The following is a 20,947-nucleotide window of genomic DNA, read 5'->3' on the forward strand; positions in this document are numbered from 1 at the left end:
CTTGGGCATGTAATGACCAAGGGTGAAACTGGTTCATTTTCACATATGCAGACTTAACAGGGATGAAAGAAACATACTAAGATTCAATCAAAATAAGCAAAAAGGCAATTCTTTAAAAAGATTTCTATTAACATTTATAAATTAGACATTTCCTGCAACCTCTGCAGGCAGGCTAAACCAAAACAATGGAATCCAACTGAACTGAACGTACTTGGAAGCAGATTGGAGGCTCTAAGGACTCACATGGATGTGACAGAGAAGACACTGTAATCCAGATCCTTTCTAGTAGGTTTTGACTGCTCTGTTTGTCTGAAGTCATAGTCCACAATCTTAAGTAATTCTGAATAGTTTTAATTTAGCCCAGGTTGGATCATGAGGCAATGATCCTACTAAAACAAACTTTTAAGCCACTCTGTTCTACAAGTTGGAAGGGAAGGAATGGAATGGGATTGGTCACACTGTTGATGGGCATCAGCCAAATGTATCATCCCTTATCCTCCAGCACTACTGATGAAGACAGTGGCTTCCGCAGATAAGACCTTACTCTGTGCCTGAGCAATTCTTGCTTTCTTCTTTATCCTCGGCAGAAACTGATGCCTTTTTGTACTGTTCGCATTCATTCCAGGAAAATACGGAGGAACAGCTAGTCTCCACTGGCCTGCTCCTATAGGAATGGCCTGGACCTTCTGCAGAAGGGTCCGTATGCACACCGGGAGCTCTCAAGTCCAGGGATGGAGTTGCACACTTTGGAGACCAGCTTTCCTCACAAGGAGACCCAGACCCACTGGGAGAGTCCTCATTCCCCCTACTCCCCGTCCTTTTGTCAAAGCCCAGGAATGTGACCTCAGACTGGCTGCATTCAAAGGGAGTCTTCTGAGTCATTCTATCTTTTCTCAAACTTTGATCATGAGGCGGCGATGGATTATTCTGGTTTTCATCATCTTCCACTGGAATGCTTGGAACATTATCGAAGAACAGAGGAGAAGGACTCCGGAAGGACTTGAGGGATGTGGGAGGATCTTCCACAAAATACAAGCTGGCTTGAGTACTTTCAAGAATATTTAGGACCTGAATAACCAAGAAACAAACACACACTGAATGAAGTCTCAAGAACCTCTCCTTTAACCTTTTTTTCTGTCTACCTATTAAGGAATATTCTCTTTTTTTCATGAAATAAGTTTAACTAATGTGGGAGACCTGGATTTTATCCCTAAGTTGGGAAGATTCCCCTGGAGAAGGGAATGGCAACCCACTCCAGTATTCTTGCCTGGAGAATCTCATAGATAGAGGCTACAGTCCATGGGGTTGCAAAGAGTCGGACACAAGTTAGCAACTAACACATTGTCTTTATAGCATTTGAAATGAGAAGGAATTAAAGATTAGCTAAAATTCTTCACATTAATAACTAAATTAAGTGACTTGAAGTAAAGCAGAAAAGCCACTGAACTGAATTCAACATCAAGAGATCTGGAGTGTCTTGCTGGTCCAGTGGTTAGGAGTCTGCCGGCCAATGAGGGGGAAATGGGTTTGATGCCTGGTCCAGGAAGATATAACATGCTGCGGGGCAACTAAGCCTGTGTACCACAACTACTGAAGCCCGCACACTCTAGAGCCTACGCTCTGCAACAAGAGAAGCCACCGCAGTGAGAAACCTAAGCACCGCGATTAGAGAGTAGCCCCTGCTTGCTGAAACTAGAGAAAGTCCAAGGGCAGAAATGAAGACCCAATGCAGCCGAAAATGATAAACAAGTAAATAAATAAAAATTTTTTTAAAAAGAGGAGAACTGACTTTAGGCCAAGATTGCCACTAACTACTTTGTGACCTTGGACAAATCTCTGATTATTTTTTATTTCAACCTTAATATGTGAAAGATTGGAAGGGGTCAGGGAAGAGTGAACCCAATCCATAGTTCTCAAATACTAGAGCTACCTAGGGAAGCTCTCTTAAAATATCTTAAAAAATCTCTCTTAGACCGACCTAAAGATGCTCATGAAAAAAATATATGGAGATAGGGGCCCAGGAATCTGTATTTTAAAAGCTTCCCAGTTGATTTGGATGTGCAGCTAAATTGAGAACCATTAACCTGATAGAAAATAACATACCATCACACATACATGTAATTTTAAAAATACATATAAAGAGCTTTATAATTTACAAAGTGTTTTCACACATATGACCTCATTTAATCTACACAAACATAATTATCCTCACTTTATAGATGATAAGGCTGAGTCCCTTTCAGAAAAGGAAATCACTATCATAAGCCAGTAAGGAGCAGACCTGTGGCTTAACCCCACGTCTCCTGGCTTCCAATTTCATGTTCTCTACACTATGTATTCAGAGCTCAAAACTGCTAGTTACATAACTCTTACTGGTGGTGTCAGATTTAGAACACAGCTCTCCTGATTCCCAGGCCAATGGTCTTTATATTCTGATTATGTCAACTCCTTGTTTAAAAACTTTTCCATGGCTCGACAACAGATTCAGGATGGAATCCAAATTCCTAGAATGGATTTCATGTCCCTCGATCACCTGGAACCTCCTGTTATTTTAAAACAGTCCAGCATTTCCCTCTCTGTCATCGTACTTCCATGATGCAGGATTATCTGCAGTCTCGGTGCCATGGAACCCACTGCACCTCGGAGCCTTTGCAGGCATAGAGTCTCTCTGCCTGGAATATCCCTCCGTCCTAAAGCCACCTAAATCCAACCTGTTCTTCAGATTATAGCTCAGTTATCACCTCCATCAAGAAACTTGCTTGCTGGGACATATTCTGACTCTATGCTCCGATACTGGCCTGTGTTCTCATCTATCATGATGCCTATCTTCTTGCATCGAAATTCCATGTTTATCAGTCTTGACTCTGCATTTGGACTGTGAGCTGAGAGCAGCAATTCAGTATCTGATCACTGTTGCATCACCAGCACCTAGTCCAAAGTCTGGCACATGAAAGCAGGTACTAAATAAATATTTGTTTATTATAAACAAATACCTAGATGATTAAATTGATGGGCAGATGAGTAAGTTTAAAAATCAACAAGAGAAATACATGCTGCATTTTTAAAAAAAATTTGGCCACACCATGTGGCATGTAGGATCTTAGTTCCCCAACCAGGGACTGAACCCAGGCCCTGGCAGTGAATGTGCCTGAGTCCTAACCACTGAACCACCAGGGAATTCCCATTTTATTGGACCAGATCTCTTAATGAATGTTGAATAAACTATTCTCTCCAAATTATTCACTTATGTCTTTTCATCAGTTTTTTGTGGTTGCCCTGGTTCTATCCAATGACACCCTTTCTCAGAGTACCAAACTTTCTGATTTAGAAAAGCTGTCTATTAGGCTAGAAGACTCTGTTGGGGGCTGCAGTTGTCACACTGATAATCACTTAGATACACAGTTTATCCAGTTTAGATTTTCCATGGTTCCACAGACTGTTTTTAACAAAATCACATGTATACGCACTTCATCCATCGATGGTCTTAATTTCGCCCGTGTTGCAGCACACTGGCCTGCCAAAGAGAACAGCTTGGCGGAAAAATTCTGTGGACAGGGAGGTACTTTCTTATCTAGAAAGGAGATACATGAATCGAGGCCTCTTTTCTCCATCAATTCTATAAGAAGATCCCGCTAGGAAGAAAAGAAGACAAGCTCATCATTTAGAACTCAGAATCGATCAGAAAAGTGACCAAGAGGTAGGGGCAGAGGTGGAGACAACTCTTACCAGCTGGATATGCTTTGGCTCATCTAACACCACTTTACAACCTGTCAGAACTTCCATTATTACCTACAAGGAATATATAGAAAGTCAGCTACATAATATTAATAACATACACAATAATTATTATATTATTATAAATATTATAAAAAGTGAAATTGCTCAGTCCTGTAGACTACAGGCTCCTCCGTCCATGGGATTTTCCAGGCAAGAATACTGGAGTGGGTTGCCATCTCCTTCTCCAGATCTTCCCGACCCAAGGATTGAACCCAGGTCTCCCGCATTGTAGGCAGATGCTTTACCATCTGAGCCACACTCGTAATTAGTTGTGGCTCTTTTTAAAAAATTTTAATTGAGGGATAATTACAATATTGTGTTGGTTTCTGCCATGTATCAATATGAATCAGCCATAGATACACATAAGTCCTCTCCCTCTTGAACCCCCCTCCCACCTCCCACCCCATCCCACCTCTAGGTTGTCACAGAGCATTGGATTTGTGTTCCCTGAGTCATACAGCAAATTCCCACTGGCTATTTTGCATCCTGGAAAGGGGAATGGCAACCCACTCCAGTATTCTTGCCGCCTGGAGAATTCTATGGACAGAGGAGCCTGGCAGGCTACAGTCCATGGGGTCATAAAGAGTCGGACACGACTGAGTGACCAGCACACACACACCTATTTTACACATGGTAATGTGTATGTTTCAATGTTATTCTTTTAAATCATCCCGTCCTTCCTTCCCCCACTGTGTCCAAAAGTCTGTTCTCTATGTCTGTGTCTCCTTCGCTGCCTTGCAAATAGGTTTATTAGAACCATCTTTCTAGATTTCATATATATGCATTAATATGTGTTTTCCTCTTTCTGACTTACTTCACTCTGTATAATAGGCTCTAGGTTCATCCACCTCATTAGAACTGACTCAAATATATTCTTTTTTACTGCTGAGTAATATTCCATTACACTAACATTCCGTATGTACCACATCTTTATCCATTCATTTGTCAACGGACACCTAGGTTGCTTACATGTCCTAGCTATTGTAAACAGTGCTGTGATGAACCCTGGGTACATGTGTCTTTTTTCAGTTAACCTCAGTACTGAATATAGTTCATTCTAATTAATCACTTTATGTTTTACTGTTTGATTACATAAAATTAACGTAGTGATAGAAGACAATGAGTAACAGGAAATCAAGAGGTCTAAAAGTTAAAGTCTTTAAAACAGTTCTTAGAATTTAGAGCATTCCTGGTGATAAACTCTTCTCCTTCATTAACTGGGAGTTGGTACTTACAATTCCAAAGCTGTAGATGTCTGTTTTAATGGAAAGTTTGCCTTGTCTGATATACTCTTCTGGCATGTACCACACGTGCTTACTGCTGCTGCTGGTCATGCTTCTGGCAGAGCTTTGAGGTTCTAGGTGAGGTCGGAAGTGTGCCATGGCAAAATCAGTTAGTTTGGGTTGAAACTGATCATCCAGAAGTATGTTTGCACTGAAATTGTGATTGTAGGCAAACAAGACAAAAACATCATAAAGGTATTCTGGTGGAAAACAACAGGACAAGCTCGCTTTCCTATTTGATCAATTCCAAATAGTCAAACATTACTTTCCATGAACTTTTTAGAGGAGATTTTCTCATCTTTTTCTCAAAGTATAAATCCAAGCATTACATAACACCTAAAACAAAAACCTGACCTAGGGACAGCAGGTATTTCAAATTTACAGGTCTATGTATGGAATTGGTGGATGAAGTTGGTGCTTTGTCAATAGGAGAAACTAAAGTTAACCAAAGCAGCTTTCCTTGTGATCTACTTACATGTAATAAGAACATTAAATGAGTTTTAATCAGATAGTAATTAAGTATCTGATATGCACAGGGCTGTGCTGCGGAATGCTTGGCTTAGAACCACTAAGCCAATACCTTAGAGCCAGATCCTATCTTTGCTCTAGCTCTAGATTAGAACAAGCATGTGGTTCTTAATGACTTCTTCCCCAGATGTACACTTCACTTATTCAGATCAAAGCTGGGGCTTCTGGAGATGCCCTGATCACTGGGTACCTAAAGCAGGAGTCTGCCACATGCGCCAGGAGGTAAGGTGGGCAGAGAGGTTCATTAACTCTCATTATCAGGACCCAAGCTTCTACCCCTCCAGCTTCTGCCACTCTGAGAGTCTGGCTCTCTTCTGTACCCCTTGCCTTACCACTGCCCCCCACTTTATTTCAGCAATAAGAGGAGGAATGCAAAGATCTGAGTGCCAAATGTTCAATGTCAAGCATCTCATCCTCCCTTCTTCTTCCACCCCCGCTTTAAAGAACCTAAACTTAACTTAAACCATAACTTAAAAGAGAATGCAAAAAGCTGAATTTGTGAAACACTTAGAATCCGTAAAGAACAGGTCTTTTCCAAGTACAAAAGGGGAAAGAAGCAGCAACAATACTCATAATCTAATCCATTTATTTGATCCTCAGAAAAACTGGGGAAGTTTGCAGCGGCTGGTGACTCATACTTCTGTTAAGAGTTAGGCAGAGGGGCGCTGAGTAACCACAGCATGTTACACAATAAAACCCACAGATGACTTCGGGTCAGTGAAAGGCCATCAATAAGAATGCGAAATTGTTCCAGGGCACTGCATTCACACTTTGAATAATGGTATTTGGTGAAAAGACAAGTTGTTTACCAGCAGACTTTAGTGTATAACATAAATTTTAAGTTCAGTGATTTACTCTGTTCTAAATAAAGGTTAATGGCAGCTGAGGAAGAAGGATGTTCTGTTTTAGGAAAGTGGGAATTCCAAAAGGCCCTTCAACAATCAATTCTACTCAAACTCTTTCTCCTGCTTCAACCTCAAATAGAATATTCAGACATAAAGTGCCTTCAGCTACCTTGCAGGTCAACTGAATACATTCTTTCTATAGGAGTAAAAACAGACTAACAAAATAAAGACAACATAAAGTAACTAAAATCAAGTAACAATATAATGCAACAAGCAGGTGCTGTGCAGGCTATGCTTAGTCACTGCTGCTGCTGCTAAGTCGCTTCAGTCGTGTCCGACTCTGTGTGACCCCAGAGACGGCAGCCCCTGAATCATGTCCAACTCTTTGCAACCCCAGTGGGCTGTAGCCTGCTAGGCTCCTCTGTCCATGGGGATTCTCCAGGCAAGAATACTGAAGTGGGTTGCCATGCCCTCCTCCAGGGGATCTTCCCAACCCAGGGATCGAAGCCAGGTCTCCTGCACTGCTGGTGGATTCTTTACCATCTGAGCCACCAGGAAACAGGTAAGAAACACCCAATGGCCCACACCTTCGACTTAGTGTTTCTACAACCTATTTCTTCTAGTCTTTCCCACAAGCTACTTTCTGTAGCAGAGAGACCATCAGCTCTCTAGAGAACTCTTCTGGCAGAAGGACTAGTCATGGTTCATTAAGGTGATGGGAAAAGTCACACAAAGTGGTGAGTTTGTATTCTGAATCTGGGAATGTTAGTTCAACTCTCTGTAGCTAGGGGTCTCTAGGACAATTCTTTTTGGGTACCTAAGCCCTTCCAAAGTTATGAGAATTGCTTTCTTTGCTTACATTTGTCTCCTAATTTAAAGTTGAAGTTCTTGGGCCTTAAATATAAAGCAAGATGATACACCTAGATTATAATGCAGGATCTGAATCTAAGTGCAAATTTTATGTTTGACATGTAAGCGCATGACTGGTTTTTAAAGATATATATTTTTAATTTTAGGAAGAGTTATTGGTGCTTAGTAGCCCAGTCCCTGAGTACTTTGCAATACTCCAGAAAAGTCCAGACTTCACTTAATTGGGTTCGGAGATAAAGAGCACCCCACTGGGTTCTAAATGACAGCCTGAGGCAATAGGGCAGCTTGCTGTCTGTGTCACTGCTGTTTGAAGCACTAAGACACCCCTCACCAGATATCTTGCCTTCCCTCACCAGATGTAGCAAGACACAGTTTCTGTATAAACCTGCAGATTACTGGGAAAAAGCATACACATCCTCCCCCCACCAACATCAGCATGCAGTATATCCAGCATAAATGACACAAAACTAAAACCCTTACTCCCCTTTTGGCATAAACAGCCTTCTCGATCTTTCTCATTGAGCTAGGCAGCACTTAGTATTATGGCTTGTTTTTGGCTCTCTTGAGTAAAGGCTTAGTCAAGAAGGGGTAAACCTCCTTTCAATGTGAAATTTCATCTCTGATCAAGCTAGCGCAACTTCCCTAAGCTTTGCTTTCCTTGTAGGTAAAAAGATCTGATAATGCAGACCTCACAGGGTTGTTGTGAGGGTTAAATGAGAAAACCTAAGAAGAGTGCCGGATGCTCAGGGAGAACCTTGAGATTTGTTCTGAAGGATACAGGCTGCCCACTGTCCATCCTATACTCGTCTCTTTACCTGAAAACACCACTGGACCTGGCCGGGTAACTCTAGAAGTTTAAAGACATCAATTTGATGTAACAAAGGTACAGGGGTTGCAGGATAAACCCGAAGATGTGAACATCCTTGGGTTAATCAGTTTCAATGCATCAGCTGTATTTCAAAATAGTTCTAGAGAAGTGTTGGAAGAACCTGACTAAACTAATATTCTCAGATATTTTAAGACCATGGGGATAAACATATACATATTGTTTGGTATGTATGTGTGCAGGCATGTATGTATCCATGTATATAAGTATACACTAGAGCTTAGAGACAGTAGCAGTAAATAAAATTACTAGGGGGAATTTTAATTTATGTAACATTTGTTTTGGCATCCCTTAGGAAAAAAAATGAACATATATGGATATTTTAGAAGAAGGCAGGCACTAGCAGGAAAATAGAAAAAAAAAAAAAAACTAAGGAAAAGAATTACTATATCTAAAATGTTTTTGAAAAACAAAAGTAGTTTTCTTGCAGGGTAGGGGAAAATGGAGAGGGAGGAGACTGATGGTTAATTAAACCACCAGTCAAATAAACATTTGCATTCCCTGCAGGCTTTCTATCCCTGCTAAACACTGAGCTGGAGCCCAGCAGCCTCACCACACACATCAGGTCTTGGGAGTGAAGGCAGGAGCTTGGGTCCTCTGGCAAGGGTGACATGGTCACAGGAAGGAGTCCCTCTGCGGTATCCCATCCCCTTTCCAACCACTCAGTCTTTCTATTCCCTCACAAAGGAAATTCCCCATGCACTTACTACGCCCATACATTTCTGATCAATTTCCATTTTTTAAAAAAATTCATTTTTAAGCAAATGGCCACTTCCTTCCTTTTTTTTCTGAGACCACCTCCCTAGTAAGAGAGTTTGTTTCACTTGGCAGGAGACCCACGGCCATAGCATAAGACAAAATGATCTTGTAGGAAACATTAGAAATGTTCCCCAAGATTACCTCGCTTTGGCAACATGAACAAGAATGAATGTCTGGGATGAAAAATGCCAGGGATAAAACGCATTTCAATTTAAAATCGTTCATAAATGTGAAAACAATTAAGCTCGCTGAGGGATACGATGGAAATAACAAGAAGGTTTACTGCTTTCAGATGCTTTTATGTGATCCCGTAATTCAAAAACATCTTTGTTTCCCCCAATAAAAATGTGAGCGTCTTTTGCCAAGAATAAAGACTTCAACTCTTCAAGATTCTTTTCTTTAAATCCTTTTCCTCCTCAAATTCCACCATCTGGAAATGAATTTTGTTTTTATAACATGCTCTTTTTGAAGAGTTCAAGTTACTAAGACATTTTTGGGCTAACTAAACCAGCAGACTTCTTGAAAATAGCTTTGAAATGTGGGCTTGGCTTCCTCCTTGGGTGTTCTGTGGCTGTGTCCCTGATAGGGTCTTCCTTCGAAGACTGTTTACTCTCTGCTTGCACAAGGTGAAGATTCCAGATGCAGACCACCAGGCCTTACCTCCCCACCCCCTGCAAAGTCTGCTGCCTGTAGCAGTTCTCACTAGAAGCCCAACAATCCACGTTTCCAAATTTGCACATGCTAATTACCTTCTCCTCTTCTGCCCCATTTCCCTGTCTCTGCTGTTGAAACCAACATGCTCCCAGGAGTCTCGGCTTAATGACCTAATATGAGCATGCTGTTCGACCCACACAAGCATGGAACCCCATCTCCTCTCCTCCATCTATCAGCATGTGACCAAGGCAGGTTACTAACCTCTGTAAATCTCAGCTTTCTTCTCAGTCAAACCAATGATAACACCAATGATGTGTAAACTCAGTCCTCTGGCTTTCACTGAGTTCCCTAATATGTCTCTGCAGCCTATCAGTCACAAGGAATGTGCTAACACTTATCACTGCGGTCAGGATGCATATGTGCTTGCTAAGTTGCTTCAGTCATGTCTGACTCTGTGCGACCCTATGGACTGTAGCCCCCAGGCTCCTGTCCGTGGGGATTCTCCAGGCAGGCAAGAATACTTGAGGGGGTTGCCTATTCCCAGCCCAAGGATCGAACCCAGGTCTCCTGCATTGCTGACAGATTCTTTACCGTCTGAGTCACCAGCAGGGAAGCCCAAGAATACTGGGGTGGGTAGGCTATCCTTTCTCCAGGGGAACTTCTCAACCCAGGAATCGAACCAGGGTCTCCTGCAATGGCAGGCAGGCAGGTTCTTGACCACTAGCACCTCCTTGGAAGCCCCAAGTAGACTGTGGTTACTGCTGTACGAGGGGCTTTCTTTGTGTTCCCCTTACCTGGAAAGTACTTCCCTCCCACTTACTGTTATCCAATTCCTCTATGCAGCTTGATTAATTCTCTCCAGAAAGTTTTCACTAATCTGAATTCCAGTGGCCCTTTTCTCCAAGTTCCTACTGTACAGCCTGTACTCTTTCACGTGGCACTCCCAGAGGCCAGCTTCCGTTTGCATAAGCATAATGCTGAATCTATAGAAGATACTAAATAAACATCTGATGATATAATCAGTTTGTAAATGAAGAGAATCTGAAACCATACATAGCCTTGGACCACTCGGCATATGGCAAATATGTGGCCCAAACGCTGCCAAGACATCCTCTCATATTCTTGGCAGACATCACTAATTGACTTCAGAAAGTACCCACCCCAGATTCCCTTTCAACTCTGCCCATGGGAACTCATTACCAACCAATCCAAGATGGAATGTGAGACAAAACTGATTTGTCATCACTTCTATAAGCACAATTGCTTTTTTTTTTCAGATGAGGCAAATGAGGCCCAGCTGGTTGAAATCACCCATTCTATGCAAAATAGCTTATGCTAAAGCCTAGGGCTCCTACCTCTCTGCTCAGTGCACTTTCAACTTGTAGTTAACAAAAAAAAAACATCTTTTTATTCAGCTACTCATAAAAGATTAAGAAACTGTTGATTATAAGGCAGAAATGAAGTGAATTTTCTCTCTTCTTTCTTTTAGCTGTAGGTAGGTAATTCTAGTGCCAAAACAATGGCAAATGGGTGAGTCACTGGAAGACTCACCCTAACCCTAACCCCGCCCCTTCTGGTATAATGCCCCGCCCCTTCCTGTCTAATACGGAGGAAGTTCTAACAATCAGAGCTGCACCCAAAAAGAGCTCTAACAAGGTGCTGTGCCAGGGTCCAAGGACAGGTCAGATGAGATACCCGAGTCTCCATTAGGTGAGAAGAACTATACTTACTGCCAACTCCTGGGCTGTGCTTCACAGAAATGAGCTCATTTCATCCTCACAGCCCTGGGAAGAAGAGCAGAGGTTCCAGTTCCAGACAAGGAGACTGTGCCCCAAGGAACTGATTTACCCAAGATCACACAGCTGGAAAGTGGTAAAGCTGGCCTTTGTACTCAGATCTGGCAGAATCCGAAGGCCACACCCTCAACCAGTGACAAGAGACGGGAGCAGCAATGAGGTCACTGGGGTGGCTGCTGGAGAGGGGGCAGGACAGGGGCAGGACTGGGGCAGGACAGGGGGCAGGGCAGGGGCAGGGCAGGGCAGGACAGGGGCAGGACAGGGGCAGGACAGGGGGCAGGGCAGGGGCAGGGCAGGGCAGGACTGGGGCAGGGCAGGGGCAGGACAGGGGGCAGGGCAGGGGCAGGGCAGGGGCAGGGCAGGGGCAGGGCAGGGGCAGGACAGGGCAGGACAGGGGCAGGACTGGGTCAGGACTGGGGCAGGACAGGGGCAGGACAGGGGCAGGACAGGGGGCAGGGCAGGGGCAGGGCAGGGCAGGACTGGGGCAGGGCAGGGGCAGGACAGGGGGCAGGGCAGGGGCAGGGCAGGGGCAGGGCAGGGGCAGGACAGGGCAGGACAGGGGCAGGACTGGGTCAGGACTGGGGCAGGACAGGGGCAGGACAGGGGCAGGACAGGGGGCAGGGGAGGGGCAGGGCAGGGCAGGACTGGGGCAGGGCAGGGGCAGGACAGGGGGCAGGGCAGGGGCAGGGCAGGGGCAGGGCAGGGGCAGGACAGGGGCAGGACAGGGGCAGGGCAGGGGCAGGACAGGGCAGGACAGGGGCAGGACTGGGTCAGGACTGGGTCAGGACAGGGGCAGGACTGGGTCAGGACTGGGGCAGGACAGGGGCAGGACAGGGGCAGGACAGGGGCAGGACAGGGGCAGGACAGGGGCAGGACTGGGGCAGGGCAGGGGCAGGACTGGGTCAGGACAGGGGCAGGACAGGGGCAGGGCAGGGGCAGGACAGGGGCAGGGCAGGGGCAGGACAGGGGCAGGACAGGGGCAGGACAGGGGCAGGACGGGGGGCAGGACAGGGGCAGGACAGGGGCAGGGCAGGGGCAGGGCAGGGGGCAGGGCAGGGGCAGGGCAGGGGCAGGGCAGGGGCAGGACAGGGGCAGGACAGGGGCAGGACAGGGGGCAGGGCAGGGGCAGGACAGGGGCAGGACAGGGGGCAGCACAGGGGCAGGGCAGGGGCAGGACAGGGGCAGGGCAGAGGCAGGACAGGGGCAGGACAGGGGCAGGGCAGGGGCAGGACAGGGGCAGGACAGGGGCAGGACAGGGGCAGGACGGGGGGCAGGACAGGGGCAGGACAGGGGGCAGGACAGGGGCAGGACAGGGGGCAGGACAGGGGCAGGGCAGGGGCAGGGCAGGGGGAGGACAGGGCAGGGCAGGGGCAGGATGGGGGGCAGGACAGGGGCAGGACTGGGGATGTTTCTGGAGAACGGGCGTGTCAGGACTTTGCCTGACCTGCTCCAGGATGAGCAGGTGTCAGAAGGTGCCTCCTGAAACCTGTCTGAGCGCATCCTTGCTCCAAGTTGGCCTGGGTAAGTAAGGCTTGGTCAAGATTTACAAAAACATGGGGTCACGTCCTTCTCCTGCAATAACCCCTAGATTTGTGAGTCTTAGAGCATGGGGCAAAACCAAGCAGGTGTAGTTGTACGGAATTTGAAATCAAGAAGAGGTCCAGCTTGAGATGATCTCGGCTGGCTCTGATGCACAAGTGAGGAAACCATGGTCTAAGAGAGGGAGGCAGGACCTCGGCGGGAACAGAGATTTCTGGTGCTCTTCCCAGGTCATCCCCAGTGACGGCATTTCATTTTGCTCAGACAAAAGGTGCTGCTCACACCTTGGGCACCAGGCTGCTGAAGGATGATCTTCCTTACAATCTTCATTTTCAAACTATTTTAAAACCACCAAAGTATGAGATTATCAAGCTTCTCTGTAGATAGAGTGACTAAAATGAAACTTTGGGATATTATCCACTAACTAACTAAAGACTCCTTGAAATTTCTGATTCCCCGGTTTGATATAAAAAGGTCTGATGCTGTTATTTTTTTCCCTAATAAATTTTATTTCTATTATAAAAGAAGATGTAATCCTTAAATAAGAATTTACATCAAATAGAAGTAAAATAAAAAACTAAGCCATTAAATGAAAAGCCACGGTCTCTCCATCTAATGAAGTTTTATTTATATTTTGGTCCGTTTCACTTTCTTTTAATTCCTGAATTTGTAATGTTACAAAGTTATAATTGTATATTGTTTACTATTTCAATGTGTCTTTTTTCACTTACTGTCACTTTATATATACTGTATGTTACTTCTTACGATTAAAAGCAATGTGTAAAATGTCAAATGATGTATGGTAACTCTTCTGTGACTCATTGGTCTGAGGCCCAAATACAGAAAAGAAAACAAAGGTAACAATATTTTCCATGTCTCACTTCAACAAAAACAGAGCCCAGACTTACCCACAGAAAAGGTCACTGTTTAACACAGTTTGAGATGTCCTTTGTTGAGCCAGTAGGCTGTACAAGAAAACGACATCTGTCCTAGAAGCTGCCTTTCCTTGCTAAGAATGAGAAAATGAATATGATGAAGTCAGAAAAGCAGGGATTTCAGACCTTCCTGAAAGCACATGGCTATACACAGAGGGACTGAGAATCAGGGAGGCCCAAGATTAGAGCCAAGTGATGGATTCATTTAAGAAATTCAGGAGGGTCATCCAGCTCAGCCAATTCACGTTTGGCCAGGACTGCTGGGAACTGAATGCATTACCATCTGACAGATGTTCAGTGCCCTGAATGAAATGAGCTGGTCTCATTCCAGTTTCTAAAGAACAGGTGTGCACATCACCAAAGAAAAGAGGAAAAGTCAACTGTTATAGTTGGCACTCATTAACATCTTCCCTGGCAGGCTCGGCAGAAAGGCCTAGAGGTCAGAGGCTGTGGAGGGGGCTGACTGGCCCTGGAACAGAGAGGGACATACTGACGAGCCTTTGTGAAACCAGTTCTCACATCAGTGCCCATAGCCTCCACACTCCACACCTTGACACATGCCTGGGTGGGTGTAATCTAAAGATGGTTATGTTTGAGTCCTCAAACCCTTTGGAAAACCCAGAAAGGAAACAATCAGCATCAGCCCCTTTACCAACAAAAATATAAAATAAAATACACTGCCAGCTGCATTTCCAGTTCAAATCCTGCCCATCCATGAAATTCTCCCCTTCTCTGATCAGATCTCTTTTGGTACTCAAATCTATATTACCTGGTAGGCATTCTGTCTAACAGTGTTATTTAAGTGATATTATAGCTTGGCATGGCTTCCCTGGTGGCTCAGTGGTAAAGTATCTGCCAGCAATGCAGGAGACGTGGGTTCAGTCTCTGGGTGGGGAAGAGGCCCTGGAGGAGGGCATGGCAACTCATTCCAGTATTCTTGCAGGGAAAAATCCCATGGACAGAAGAGCCGGGTGGGTTACTGTCCACGGGGTCATAAAGAGACACAACTGAAATGACTGAGTGCGTGCGATTGCGCGCGCGCGCACGCACACACACACACACACACACAGAGCTTGGCACATCTAGACAAATATCTGAGATACTATTCTGGAAGAAACAGCCTCCTTTTAAACTGTGATACCACCTAAGAAACTCCAGAAACTTTCTATTCCCATTTAGATCCCAGAGAGAAGAAGCCTCAGAGTCCATTGTAAGAGCCTGGCTTATCAAACCCATGTTGTCCACCTAGTTAAGTGTTCAAAGTATCATCCAACCCTCAGCCCATCACTTCCTTATTTTTATCCACTCTTCTTTCCTTATTCTCCAATCTCTTCCTCTTTTCTCCAACCAACCCTTCTTGCTTTCATTATATACCCTGCAATTCTTCACTCTGGTCCCCTGAACAAATTACTGCCTTCCACCAGGAATATTCTTGTCCCTTCCTTCAACCAACCCACTGTCATAAGAGCTGGCTTAGAACTATCTAATTAGCATTAACCTTCTCAGACCAAACACATATTGGGCATATTTAGTGTCATACCATGTATTATATTCTCTGTGTTTTTATTATCTTATCTGATCACCAGGTTGAAGCTTCCAGTTCAAGACTGATTATCAATGTTTTCCCCCACTGCGGTGTAAATCAATGCTTTGCACATGGCAGATGTTCCATAAGTATTTGTGAACTAAAAGGAAGGTGATTTTCAAAATGTTCGATAAACATATGCTAATACAGAAATGATTTTTATTAAAATAGAGCTAGTTTGTGGGTCCAATTTTCAAACACAATAAATTGATGATAGAGGTAAGTGCTATGGGCTGAATGCTTGTTGTTGTTCAGTCGCCAAGTCATGTCCAACTCTTTGCAACCCCATGAACTGCAGCATGCCAGGCCTCCCTGTCCCTCACCATCAACCGGAGTTTGCCCAAGTTCATGTCCATTGAATCAGTGATGCCATCCAACCATTTCATCCTCTGTTGCCCTCTGCTTCTGCCTTCAATCTTTCCCAGCATCAGGGTCTTTTCTAATGAGTTGGCTCTTTGCATCAGGTGGTCAAAGTACTGAAGCATCAGCTTCACCATCAGTCCTTCCAATCAATATTCAGGGTCAATGTCATTTAGGATTGACCAGTTTGATCTCCTTGCAGTTCAAGGGACTCTCAAGAGTCTTCTCCAACACCACAGTTCAAGAGCATCGATTCTTCAGTGCTCAGCCTTCTTTATGGTCAAACTCTCACATCTATACATAACTACTGGAAAGACCATAGCTTTGACCATATGGACTTATGTCGGCAAAGTGATGTCTTTGCTTTTCATTACACTGTCTAGGTTTGTCATAGCTTTCTTTCCAAGAAGTAAGCATCTTTTAATTTCACGACTGCAGCCACCATCTGCAGTGATTCTGGACCCCCAAGAAAATAAAGTCTCTCACTGTTTCCATTGTTTCCCCATCTATTTGCCATGAAGTGATGGGACCAGATGCCATGATCTTAGTTTTTTTAATGCTGGGTTTTAAGCCAGCTTTTTCACCCTCCTCCTTCACCCTCATCAAGAGGTCTTTAGTTCCTCTTTGCTTTCTGCCATTAGAGTGGTATCATCTGCAAATCTCAGGTTGTTGATGTTTCTCCAGGCAATCTTGATTCCAGCTTGTGTCCCCCGAAATTCATATATTGAAATCCTAACTCCCATTGTAATGGGGTTAGGATGTTGGGCCTTTGGAAGGTGATTAGGGCATAAGGGCTCCGCTCATGGATGGGATTAGTGCTCTCATAAAAGAGACTCCAGAGTGACCCCTCACACCTTCCACCAGAGAAAAGATAGCACCTGTGAACCAGAAAGGGAGCTTGCCTGGGAGAGAGAACTGGCCAGTGCCATGGTCTTGGACTTCCCAGCCTCTGGAGCTGTGAGAAACAAACATGTAACGCTTATAAGCCACTCAGTTTATAGTATTTCTGTCAGAGTAGTCCAAATGGACTAAGACAAGAAGTGAAAGAGTGAGAAGTAAAAAAGCTGGCTGGCCATCACATCTCAGCCTCTGCTACTCCTACCACTTCCTGACTACTGTCACAGGAGCTAGCTAGCATTTAGTGAGTGCATCCTCTTTGCTAAGCACCATGTACACTTTATGCCACTTAACCTTAAGAGGGAGAAGTTCCTATGCTCAGTCATGTTTGACTCTTTGTGACCCTCTGGACTGTAGCCCACCCGGCTCCTCTGTCTGTGGAATTCTCCTGGCAAGAATACTGGAGTGAGTTGCCATGCCCACCTCCAGGGGATCTTCCCAACTCAGGGATCGAACCTGGATCTCTTAAGTCTCTGCACTGAAGGAGGATTCTTTACCACTGAGCTAGCAGGGAAGCCCAAGAAAAGAGATTGCCCAATGTGGGGCTCAAACCCACAACCCTGAGATTAAGAGTTTCATGCTCTACTGACTGAGTCAGCCAGGCTCCTTCATTAGCATTTGTAGAGGAAACAAGCTGAGACTTAAAAGAGGCAAGCAATTGGGTCAGAATCAACTTTTAAGTGAAAAGTCGGCTTCTTAAAACAGATCTGTCTGATTTAAACAATTGTGGATACTGAACCAAGAGGAAAGGATGGGAAGAAATGCAAGACAGCAAAAGAGACACAGGTGTATAGAACAGACTTTTGGACTCTGAGGGAGAGGGAGAGGGTGGGATGATGTGGGAGAATGGCACTGAAGCATGTATCAGTCAGTTCAGTTCAGTCGCTCAGTCGTGTCCAACTCTTTGCAACCCAATGAATCGCAGCACGCCAGGCCTCCCTGTCCATCACCAACTCCCGGAGTTCACTCAGACTCACGTCCATCGAGTCAGTGATGCCATCCAGCCATCTCATCCTCTGTCGTCCCCTTCTCCTCCTGCCCCCAATCCCTCCCAGCATCAGAGTCTTTTCCAATGAGTCAACTCTTCTCATGAGGTGGCCAAAGTACTGGAGTTTCAGCTTCAGCATCATTCCTTCCAAAGAAATCCCAGGGCTGATCTCCTTCAGAATGGACTGGTTGGATCTCCTTGCAGTCCAAGGGACTCTCAAGAGTCTTCTCCAACACCACAGTTCAAAAGCATCAATTCTTCGGCGCGCTCAGCCTTCTCCACAGTCCAACTCTCACATCCATACATGATCACTGGAAAAACCACAGCCTTGACTAGACGGACCTTAGTCAGCAAAGTAATGTCTCTGCTTTTGAATATGTATCTAGGTTGGTCATAACTTTTCTTATGTTCGATACAGGATACAGGATGCTTGGGGCTGGTGCACGGGGATGATCCAGAGAGATGATATGGGGTGGGAGGTGGGAGGGGGGATCAGGATTGGGAACCCATGTACACCCGTGGCAGATTCATGTCAATGCATGGCAAAACCAATACAGTACTGTAAAGTAAAATAAAGTAAAAATAAAAATTTAATAAAAAAAGGAAAGAAAATCATTTAGAGACATTTTGCAGAATGCCAGCCAGCCAGCTCTTCTGAACTGTAGTGGCTGCAGGGCCATGGGCCCAACCCTCCCTTAGGATCCAGGAAGGCACACACCCCCTGTGAGGGAGGGGTGGCTGCTGATGGCTCCCAGCTAAGCCCCAACCTGGGAACCACCAGTGGCAGAAGAGAGTTGCCTCACCCCCTGTACAGCCCCACTCATGGCTGGTAGGGTACAGGGGTGCAAAAATCCGTGCCTTGCCTCATCTAGGGACAGCTTTTAAGGGCCATCCGAGATTCAGCAGTCCCCACGGCATCGGCCAAGACCTCTGGTAGTGGTGGTGGTTTAGTCACTCAGTCGTGTCTTACTTTTGCAACCCCACAGACTGTAGCCCACCAGGCTCCTCTATCCAGGGGATTTCCCAGGCAAAATAACTGAAGTGGGCTGCCATGCCCTCCTCCAGGGGATCTTCCTGGCCTCTTCTATAAATACAATACCCCAGCTCAGCAACTCCAAGTCTCCAATTCTGTCTTCCTCTCTTACTCTTATTCTTCCTGAGAGCACTCAAAAAATTCCCCTGCAGGCACCTCTCTGCCACTGCACCTGCTTCCTGGGAACTGCCTGAAGACACTAGCCAACCCTGAGAAAGCAGCAGTCGGGGTCACAGGCTGTGCTTAGACCTAAGAGTGGGAGAGGAATGCTGGAAGAGCTCATGCACATCTCCCCGCCCAGTGTCCTGGGGAAGCCCTGTGACTCAGGCAGAGCTCGAATCCGCGTCCTGCACCCTAATGTTCCCTTGGGCTCCGATCAGTGGACTTCCCTATCCCCTTCTCCCATCAAGCACCAAATGAAGAAATTAAAACAAAAGAAGAAATTCCACTTATTTATTTACCTACCCAGTAAGAGAAACCTATATGCAGGTCAGGAAGCAACAGTTAGAACTGGACATGGAACAACAGACTGGTTCCAAATAGGAAAAGGAGTATGTCAAGGCTGTATATTGTCACCCTGCTTATTTAACTTCTATGCAGAGTACATCATGAGAAACGCTGGGCTGGAAGAAGCACAAGCTGGAATCAAGGTTGCAGGGAGAAATATCAATCACCTCAGATATGCAGATGACACCACCCTTATGGCAGAAAGTGAAGAGGAACTAAAAAGCCTCTTGATGAAAGTGAAAGAGGAGAGTGAAAAAGTTGGCTTAAAGCTCAACATTCAGAAAACAAAGATGATGGCATCCGGTCCCATCACTTCATGGCAAATAGATGGGGAAACAGTGGAAACAGTGTCAGACTTTATTTTTTTGGGCTCCAAAATCACTGCAGATGGTGACTGCAGCCATGAAATTAAAAGACACTTACTCCTTGGAAGAAAAGTTATGACCAACCTAGATAGCATGTTCAAAAGCAGAAACATTATTTGGCCGACTAAGGTCTGTCTAGTCAAGGCTATGGTTTTTCCAGTAGTCATGTATGGATGTGAGAGTTGGACTGTGAAGAAAGCTGAGCGCCGAAGAATTGATGCTTTTGAACTGTGGTGTTGGAGAAGACTCTTGAGAGTCCCTTGGACTGCAAGGAGATCCAACCAATTCATTCTAAAGGAGATCAGTTCTGGGTGATCTTTGCAAGGTGAGTTTGAGTGAACTCCAGGAGTTGGTGATAAACAGGGAGGCCTGATGTGCTGCAACTGCAGAGTCGGACACGACTGAGTGACTGAACTAAACTGAACTGAAGAAGGACAGAGAAGCCTGGCATGCTGCAGTCCATGGGGTCACAAAGAGCTGGGCATGACTTGATGATTGAACAACAGCAACTCAGTTTGAACATATATTTGAGCACCTATAGTGCTGAGCTTCTTGGCTTTTTGGCTAAGATCAAGTGGTGGCTCAGATGGAAAACATCTGTCTATAATGTGGGAGACCTGGGTCCGATCCCTGGGGTGGGAAGTTCCCTGGAGAAGGAAATGGCAACCCACTCCAGTACTCTTGCCTAGAAAATCCCATGGACGGAGGAGCCTAGTGTCCATGGTGTTGCAAAGAGTTGGACACGACTAAGTGACTTCACTTTTCACTTTCATAGTGCTGAGCGGGCTACGAGCTGGGTAGAAGAGGGACTGTTTTAGGTTGCAGGTGGCCACCTTGGCCCACCAGAACCAACCTCAGTGGTTGATTCCACTGACTTCTGAGACTTTCACTATCCATCTGTGTCCCAGGTCCCCTGAGGGTACACCAATTTTATGTTGATTCTATAAAGTCACTGGTAGTTGATGAATTACCACACTGCAGCAGGAGAAAGTGGGGGCTTCCCTTGTGGCTCAGATGATAAAAGAATCTGCCTGCAATGTGGGAGACCCAGGTCCATTCCCTAGGCCAGGAAGATCCCCTGGAGAAGGGAATGGCTACCCACTCCAGTATTCTTACCTGGAAAATCCCATGGACAGAGGAGCCTGCCAAGCTATAGACCTTGGGTTCACAAAGAGTGGGACACAACTGAGTGACTAACAGTTTCATCTTCCCAACAGGAGAAGCTACCTAGTGGTTGTGTCCCCAGCCCACCTTTGCCACAGGATGAAGTAAAATCTAGAGGCTTTTTATATGAAGCTCACTTCACCAGAAAAACAAAGTAAGCAATCAGTTCCTCTTCT

At 45.4% G+C, this 20,947-nt stretch overlaps 1 protein-coding gene across 1 annotated transcript in view; it reads right to left on the minus strand.

The window, feature by feature from the left end:
• Positions 1-296: 296 nt before the first annotated feature.
• The window catches only part of IRAK3 (interleukin 1 receptor associated kinase 3), a 40,377-nt gene continuing 19,726 nt past the window's right edge, over positions 297-20,947 (minus strand). The window contains exons 8-11 of the mRNA XM_068971774.1: positions 5,013-5,211; positions 3,727-3,789; positions 3,468-3,632; positions 297-1,068 (exon numbers count right to left, since the gene is read on the minus strand). Coding sequence (XP_068827875.1) covers positions 541-1,068; positions 3,468-3,632; positions 3,727-3,789; positions 5,013-5,211 — 955 coding nt within the window. The 3' untranslated portion in view covers positions 297-540. The remainder of the gene's footprint in view (positions 1,069-3,467; positions 3,633-3,726; positions 3,790-5,012; positions 5,212-20,947) is intronic.

The sequence above is a fragment of the Capricornis sumatraensis genome, chromosome 4 (genome assembly GCF_032405125.1).
Source record: "Capricornis sumatraensis isolate serow.1 chromosome 4, serow.2, whole genome shotgun sequence".
NCBI lineage: Eukaryota > Metazoa > Chordata > Mammalia > Artiodactyla > Bovidae > Capricornis > Capricornis sumatraensis.